We start from the raw sequence: 9,255 nt of genomic DNA on the forward strand, positions 1-9,255 counted from the left end.
AAACTATTTTCCATTTTGTAAGAAAAAAAACCATGCGTCTGCTAAACATTATGGCTGCCACAAACGATTATTTTAATAGTCGATTAATTGAGTCATGCACAAAGTGGATGTAAAACACACATCTTAACCATCATCAGCTTTAAATTAACTAAAAACTAGATATATTCACAATTATCTGCGATAATGCTATTGTAAGCTAACAGAGGCAAATTGTAAGGTGAATTTGGCCGCTGAAGATACTAGTGCTGATAGCTAAAGATGCTGAAATTGATAGCCAACTAATATAGGTAAATGCCAAATTAGCCTACAAAATGAAAAAAAATTACATTAGCCAAAACTGCTTGAATACAGCGGATTTATTAGCTAAACTCCAAAATAGCCTACAAAACAAAAAATCCTAAATTAAACTAAATAGCTAGCTTGCAGCTGAAATATAAGCTAAAGTCTAAATTAGCCTTAAAAAAAGAAAAAAAAAATCTAAATTTTGCCAAAACAGCTAGCATGTAGCTGAAATATTAGTTAGATTTCACAATAGTCCAAAAAGCTAGCATAATGAAGTCATTACCTTTAACTTAACCACACTGACTGCATATGATATAAAGTAAAGACTAATCTACTATTAAATTGGTTGTCGACTATTTTAATAGTCGTATCGTCGTCGATTAGTCGACTAATCGTGGCAGCCCTACTAAACATTTTAAAAAGTATATTGTTACATCATTTGTATTTAAGTTTTAAATCATTTTAAGACATTCACAACTTGGTCAAAACAAGCTGATAAGAAGTAAACCAGGAGGAGAGAATTAAATGAGAATTTAAACTCAGAAAAATCATATTCATCCTAAAATTATTGGTATATTTTTTTTTCTAAAACGTTTAGAAAACACATCAGATGTTTATTACAATTTTGTAACAGTAAGCTCAAAATGGATTGGGCTAAAGTTAAGCAATGAGTACAATTACATGCATAGATTTATACAATCTCAAGTGAAACGTCTTAAGAAAAACGTATTTTTCTGTCAACATTTTGGTAGTGAAGGTAAAACAACCAGGCCATGTGAAATGTGCTATTATAGTTGTGGTAAAAGAACCCCAAAAGTTGGTTTTGGTATCCAAAAAAGTAGAGTATTTTCTGCAATAAAAGGTGCACCTCAAAACAAGAGGATCTAGTGACAGGCACGGTGGTGGCTGAAAATCATTAGCAGGAAACAGAAATAGCCAAACATCGTTAGCCTGAAGCGGAAATTCCACAAGATTTCAGAGTTGTAGACACTTTTATTAAAACCTTTTTGTAGTGTTCAGGATGATCTTAAAATGTGTCTGAAGAGGGTAAACACTTTATTAAAGGATATGAAGAAAACATTAGTAAAACTGTTTAGACTTTTACGTTGGAGCTTTAGCTACATTAGAGCTTTAGCTTCAGACCAGTGTTTACGCTTGACCGCAGTTAGCTTGAGCTAACCCCTTTATGTGATTAACGTGAATCAGCTCTGTCTCAGAGAAAAGTGGCTTTGGACTATATGAAATTACTTATATTAGTAACATGTTGCATATTGGTGAAAAGTTGTTTTAAAGTGTTGGTTATTAGCGCTTAACCACTTTTCTACGGAACGTCAAAGAGCATTTTAGGGTTTTACAGAAGCACCTCAGGTGGTAAAGTTTAAAAAAAGACAAAAAAAAAAAAACATTATCTGTTAGGGTTGCCAGCTGTATTAGTCTTTTTCAACCAAAAACTAGATAATTTTTTTGACTAAAATGTGCTGCAGCGGCGGGCTGATATGATTTTCTAGTGTTGGACTTCGTTCCGGCTAATGATTTTCAGCCGCCATCTTTTCTGCCACCAGATCTCTGTCCCTCAGAGCCGTTTTTACCTTCAAAAAAATAACAGTGTGCCTTAAAATCCAGAAGGCCTCAAAACTGGATTAATTGTGATTCTTCTGCGCCTTTCCGTACATTTTTTGGGCTCGAAAAAAGTCAATCACTCTTTCAACGATTTCAGTAATGTTGGTATAAAAACGTTCAACTCGTTCTGGATGTTATTGCCTGTACTTTTTGCATTCATAAACTTTAATGTTTTTGAAATATTTACAAAATATGCGCCATTGGAAATGAATGAGAAATCATTCAAATCATTCAAAAACTTTGTGCACTTTGAAACTTGTGAACTTCTATGTACTTTCAGCTAGAGATGATAATCGAACTTTAAAATGTGCAGCAACAACTGGGTTTTAAGGGTAATTGAGAGTTTAGCTTTATTTTAGCAACGTGTTAGCTGTTTTGGATAATTTAGACATTACTCTAGTTTTTAGGCTGATTTGGAGTTTAGCTAATATTTTAGCGTTATGCTAGCTGTTTTTGGCTAGTTTAGACATTTTTCCATTTTTTTTAGGATAATTTTGCATTTAGCTAATATTTATCAAGCTTTCACCTTCAACAGTTTCAGCATTTTCAGCCAAAAGCTCTAGCATCTTCAGCAGCCACATTCATCTTACAGCATTCTCACAGGTAATGCCATATATGTAGTTCTGATCGATGTTGAAGCGATTTGTGATTTTGAGAGGTACACTGCACTCTGTCAAAATGTTGGGTTGGGAGTTATTGTAAATATGCTAATGCAGCTAACATGTAGCAGTGTTGGACTTTTTGTTTTTTTACGCGTTACAAGGTTGGGTGTTGCAGGTATCTTAAATATGCTAACACAGTTAACGCTTCTGATGTAGCATGCTAGGAACAAATTCTAGAGTAACTGTGAAATGAAGTAGATAAAGTCTGACTGACTGACAGACAAACTTATCATTTTGTGTCCAAAATGGCTTTTTTAAGGGTAATACGTTGGGACTTTCCTGGCGCCAAGATGATCTGCGTCCCACTGTTTCTCCTCTACACTGTGCTGTAGAGGAGAAACTCATTTCCTCAGGTGGGTGTGCTCTGAAGCACAGAAGTTTACATTTAAACGTACGTCGGGTATTTGGTTTAGCATGGCTTTTTAATGTTATAAAACCAATGTTGGTATGTATTTTCTGAGGACTGGGGACCATTGACGTCATTGAGTGTTAATGTCGTCTGGATCTTGAAGACAATGTTTTTCCATACTCTCCCCTTGGGGGGCTAAATGTAGGTGTAGGGAGAAGTCGTAGGTGAAGGATTTGAATTCGACCATAAAGACGAGAACAAATGTGTTCCATACATAAAAAATAGAAAGCAAAGGAGAAAATGAGAAAGCTTAATGATGTGTGTACATACTTGTCATTTTGATAGAACAGCTCCAGCTGGTTCTTGTCCATGTTCTCCTCTTTGCTTGAAACAGCTAAAAGAACAGCAGTTCTCGCTTCAACAACAGCACAGGAAGCAGCAGATCACAGACAGACTGTTCAGGCTCTAAAGTGTGCACATACCGCTGTCCTCCTCTGGGGCGTCCATGGTTTCAGAGTCCTCGTGGCCGTCGGCCAGACCGGTGCAGATCAGCTGCTGGAGGACAGCCTCTGCTATGGGCATCACCATGGCGGTGGTGGATGTGTTGCTGAGCCACATGGACAGGAATACGGTGCAGCACATGAAGCCCAGCACCAGCCTGAGGGAGGAAGAACAGCCCAAAAGACTTTAGCTGCAGTGGAGCACTCTGGTCAGCAGTCTGTGTGCGATGCTCACATGCCCGGCTTTGCTCCTGCGATCATCACCATGCGCAGAGCGATGCGTTTGTGCAGGTTCCACTTCTCTATGGAGGCGGCCAGGCAGATGACTCCCATCAGCAGCAGAGTGGTGTCCTTGCAGTACTCTGCTGCCACCTGAACACACAACCGTCTCAACCTTCACAGAATGAAGACCTATGAGACTGACGGAGGACGTCTCTATGGTGGCCCTGAAGGCTCGCAGCACAACACATTAAGGCCGCAGCACAACGCATTAAGGCCAGAACACAACACATTAAGGCCGCAACATTTTATAAATAAATGACTCAAAGGCCTCAAAAACATAAATAAAGTTATTTTTTTGAACACTGAAGTGGAATTTGATATGACATTTCAGGACTTGATTGTTTATATATATATATATTTATCAAACAATTAGGTGGTTATCAACGTGTAAGGAAGATTTCTGGATTACTATGAAATTGTCTGAGTGTTACAAATCGGTTACATGACATGTGATTGATGTTACCGTTTACTGAAATCATGAAATAATGTTTTATGACATTAATCAAAAACCAACAAGTACTTCACTTTGCTACTTGGATAAAGACAACTTACTTCTGATCAGACTGGATTAAATAACTATGCAAAAACAGGTAACTAAGTAGGGGTGGGATTATTTAAATTTGCTTCTTCCCACTCATTTTCAAGTTCTCAAACTACTTGACTTTGGTAATAATTACTGTATTTATTGAATCAAATGTGACATCAGTGTCTATGTTTTTGTTTGTTTTTATTTTCTAATCAATTCAATCATTATTTGTGTGTTTTTGTGTTTTTAACAAGTTATGCTTGAAATCTATCAATCCTAAAAAGAAATGGTTCAAAAATGAAAAACAAAAGCAGATTTTATATACAACTATTGATAAAGTTAGTGTTCCATCTGTTCATATGAAGCTCCAAAATGTTCAATATTCAATGTATGAATAATATTGTTAATTCAAACAATTAACCAATATTTACATTATAAATACTACACTAAGTATCAAGTACACCAGACGCCAGTGTTTTACAACTGTAATGAATTTACTTCATTTTGATTGAACAAAAACCACAATTTAATCTAAAACGACTTTAACATTTTAACTTTTTTATAGTATTGAATATTCTTGTTTGATCGTTTAAGCCAAAATTTGTAAATTTAAAATTATTGCAAGTATTTGGATTAATATATATATATATATATATATATATATATATAAATAAAAAAACACTACATAAAAGTTACATTTTATGTGCAGTTTTAAAATTGTCTTTTTAAATAAAAATAAAAGTATTTCTCCATCCATCCCTCCCTTTTCAGAGGCAGCTTGATCCCTCTCAGGGTCACGGGGTTGCTGGAGCCGACCCAGCTACTGCTGGACAAAGGTCAGGTACACCCTGGACACACTCTGTTCCCGGACCACACAATCACAGTATTTAGTCACCAGTGAACCTATCAAGCATGTTTTGGACTCTGGGAGGGAACCCCACAAAAACCCACACATGCACGAGGGGAACATAACTGGAACTACAGCCGTCTTTACTGTGAGACCAATCAATCAATCAATCATTTAATCAATCAATCAATCAATCAATCAGACCAGAGCTCTGACTGACTCCACCATCCAGCTCAGAACACGTCACCTAACAATGTGTACCAAACATCATTTAAAAGATTCATTGTATGTACCTAAGGAAAGACATAAAATACAAAGAATGGTATTTTGGTCAGTTGTCTTGAGAGGGTGGAAAGTATGGTGACAAAAATGAATTCTTAGTAGGGCTGAGCAAAAATAAATTAATCAATTTGAATAGATTAAAGCTTAATAGATCAATAATCGATTCATAAAAGATGTTAATGGATTTAGAATACAGTCTGAAGTCCGCTAGCTTGATGCTAATGTCTAATGGAATTTCCCATAGGACGGCAAATGCTAACGCTACGCTAAACATACATTGCTGAATAAATGAACATCTTTATATGAATTTTCCAAAACTCTTTTAGAGAAATATTTTTAAAGTAACCATTTGTGGTCTAAAACATTGTTTTTTTTCCTCATACTTTCTTCTTCTTCTGGAATAAGGTGTAATGCTATAGGATGATCTCCACCTAGTGGTCAAACTGAAACGTCCTCCAGGAGAAGCAGAACAATGTTTCCAATGTTAATGATCTGAACATTTTAGTTAGAACTTCTCCTTTAGAGAATCCATGTAACACTGGATGATATTAACAATCTCATTATTTCACTGATACATTTACAGTATGTGAACTGGATCAGATTAATATCAATATATTCAAAACATATAGTAGATTATTTATGTATTTCTAAACAAATGTGTATAAATGAGTAAACTCAAAATTAAATTGAAGAATTAGGGCTGTAACGAGTATCAGAGTGCTCGAATACTCACGATCTGCTCCCAGAATTTCGACTACGGATATTCGCGACGTCCAAGATCGCTGACTCGCGATCTTTATAAATGTAGTAAATTGTAGTAAAATATGATCAAAATATCATCTGGGGACGATGTATTTTTGCCTTGAAATGCAGATTAATGTCGGATTTTAAGTTTATGAACTAAAATGAAGCCCAAAGAGCCACGGTACTGCCAACTGAAGTAAACATCTTTGTGACGGTGAAGCTTCCGGTTTTCAAAGTAAAACTAACAAAAGCTTTTTTCTGTTCAGAAACTGAGACTGAAGTTCCGCTCACAGACATAACTTCTAAAAAAATGAATTAGCTTTAACATCAGAGCTTTAGCTCCAGTGTTTACATTATTTTGGTTATGATAACTCTTCAACATTTGATGCAATTAACGAAACTCCATCTTATTCTGAAGAAACAGCCTCATGCTGCTGAAAGGTGGATGTAATCAACATGAATCAGCTGATTCTGCTGCGGGAAAAAGAACTTTTCATAGGAGCTCTGCACCAATATGCTTAGAACGTAAAATATTGAAGAACTTTGAGGATAAAAAACAGTGTAGAACATTTTCAGGTTTTGTTGTTAAATGACCCAAAACAAAATTGATTTTTATCCTTTTTATGTTGTTTTACTGCTAAACCAGAAGATTGACAAAAACAAAATAAAAATTTCTTTCCATCTGAATCTTTGTGTTTTTTAATCAGTTTGTTGATTCTGATCTTCTGTTCTAAATAAAGATATAAATGATGATTAAATACAAATCATTTCAATTTTCATCCATCTAGTAAATAGACATACACACAGCAATAAACATTATATTAAAAAGTAAGAATCCTGGTTCGATTCGTGAATCCTTGAACTCGATTCGTAAATCGAATCGGATCGCCACCTAAGCAGTGATCCACAGCCCTATGAAGAATCGAAAAAGTGAAAAAATATCAGAATGGAATCGATTCAGGCTCTTGCTAACCGAATCATTTCTGGTTATTATTATATACCAGATACCCAGTCTTAATTCTTAGTATCTCCAAAGCCAGCATGGCTCATCCTTACGTTAGGATAAATTGTCCCAAACAGAAAAATAAAGTTGTGAAAAAAAAAAAAAAAATCCTAAGCATTTTATTATCAAAGCAGGTCTGGGAGAGATTCATACCAGATAACTACACTATAATGCCTCGTTTCCACTGAGCGGTCCAGACCGGACTGGACTGGAGTTTTAGCGTTTCCATTACAAAATAGACCTGTTAATCTGGACCCAACTGGCAGGGGCGGCCCTGGGCATAGGCGAGCTAGGCGGCCGCTTAGGGCGCCATCTGCTGGACATGGCACCAAATTGCAATTTTATATTTATTTTTTCAAACAGTTTAATTTCGTGTGAAATGTTGAAAGATGCAATAATTAAAACCATGCATAAAATGACTCTAAAGTTTGACATAATAGTTTTGCCTGGTGCTGCGCCCCTCCTTGCCTGACGCAGCCCCGTGGAAGCTTGGTTGATTGGAGGAAGAGGGCCACGCAGTGTGATCGCAGCTTCTTTAAAACTTTAAGGACAAAAAAGCAGCAAAACAAGCCCTTAGGGACAGATTTAAGGTCAAAAACGGAAGGAAGAGGAGGGAAAACTGACTGGAGAAGAGGTTTGTTTTATTTACTTTCAATTGCTGGCCTACTGGCACCATTTCTGGTCCCACGTTGGTCGTTGATCCAAATTAAAATTGGAATGGCTCCGTCAGGGCGGAGCTTCTGTCGTCACATGATGTAATGCATTGATTGGTGGAAAGGTTTAACGACGAGCGTTTTTCCCGACAAGATCCAAAATAGAAGAGTCTTTTTGTCTGGATTCTTCTTGGATTCTAAGGATCCTCCGCTGGGATCTTTTTCATTTTCCGTCCGTTTCTGAGTCAGCTGATGCAGCTTCTCCTTCGTTGTAGTTACGCCATTTTAACGCAGCTTTTCAAGCAGTCAGGATTCAAACAATTTGTGCTTTAAAAAAACAAAAACAAAAAACTGGCATTTCATCGGATCAGAACCGGATTACATAATTATGCAAAACAGTGAAATGAAGTAATTAAGTCGGGGTGGGATTATATAAATTTGCTTTTTCTCCTTTTCAAGCAATCAATCAAACTCTACTGACTTTAGTTAATTATCACAAAAAAATGAATGAACCAAATGTGACATAAGTGTGTTTTATTTTTGTTTTGTTTTCTAATCAATGCATTTCACTATTTCTGTAATGAGTTTGAAATATTTGTGTATTTTGTCCTGTATTTTTCCACAATCTTTGCGTGAAATAAACCAATCAATCAAAGACTCACTCTGATGAAAAGAGTGTTTCTGGTGTTTTTAACACATTCCTGTGTCATTTTTCTGATGATGAAGGCCATGTATAAAGAAAACTAGGACATAAACTCCGTTTCTGAGTATTTCTATCTTCAAATCGCTGTGAATCAGGAGCAGAGGAAAAAATGCAGTTTAGAAACGATTGCATTTGTGACGTGGAAATACTCTACATTCTGATGCATCCACTTGTAGATAGAATAGAATGAATCTTATTGTAACTGCCAGCAGCACCTACATTGTGGATGATAATGTCAAACAAGGTGAATTTCTAATGAACTGATGCTCTGCAGAAACTATGTCCTTGAAAACAACAGGGATTTTTTTTGTAATTTTGGCTAAAATCAGCATCGTCAGTATTACCTCTGCTGCTGCTGTGCCTCACCTGTTCAGCGTGCCCTTCAGCTCACCTGGCAGGTGGGGAACTCACTACGACAGGCAGGCAGCAGAGCAGCAGGCGTAGAACATTTGGGTTTAACTTTGCCTTGTGCTGGTATGGTTTGTTTTCTTCCCGAGTTTTGTTGTTTTAGTTTGGGGTTGGACCTTAGTATTCTTGATTTGCGGACTTTGTTTATTTGTTTTCTTTAAGTAATGGAAAGACCACTGGGTAAACTTGTACTATAGATCAAAGATAAGCACAACATTACCAGCTGACATCTTACCATCTGGATTACAGCTTTTTTTTCATGAATTGATTTGTAAAAATTAGCACATCACAAGATTAGGAGAGCTGGAGGAAAAACTTGCAGTTATGCTAGTGGAAATGCATTCTGGGAGCTCACTGCAGAAAAGGGAAACAAAGAGCCCTTTCTCACTAAGTC

At 36.5% G+C, this 9,255-nt stretch overlaps 1 protein-coding gene across 1 annotated transcript in view; it reads right to left on the reverse strand.

Annotated features, from left to right (window-relative positions):
- The window catches only part of slc13a4 (solute carrier family 13 member 4), a gene marked incomplete in the record, with an annotated part of 44,129 nt that overhangs the window by 16,297 nt on the left and 18,577 nt on the right, over nt 1-9,255 (reverse strand). Inside the window, 3 exon segments of the mRNA XM_024265145.2 lie at nt 3,244-3,307; nt 3,396-3,571; nt 3,649-3,785. Coding sequence (XP_024120913.1) covers nt 3,244-3,307; nt 3,396-3,571; nt 3,649-3,785 — 377 coding nt within the window.

Source organism: Oryzias melastigma, unplaced genomic scaffold, assembly GCF_002922805.2.
Source record: "Oryzias melastigma strain HK-1 unplaced genomic scaffold, ASM292280v2 sc00288, whole genome shotgun sequence".
Classification (NCBI taxonomy): Eukaryota; Metazoa; Chordata; class Actinopteri; order Beloniformes; family Adrianichthyidae; genus Oryzias; species Oryzias melastigma.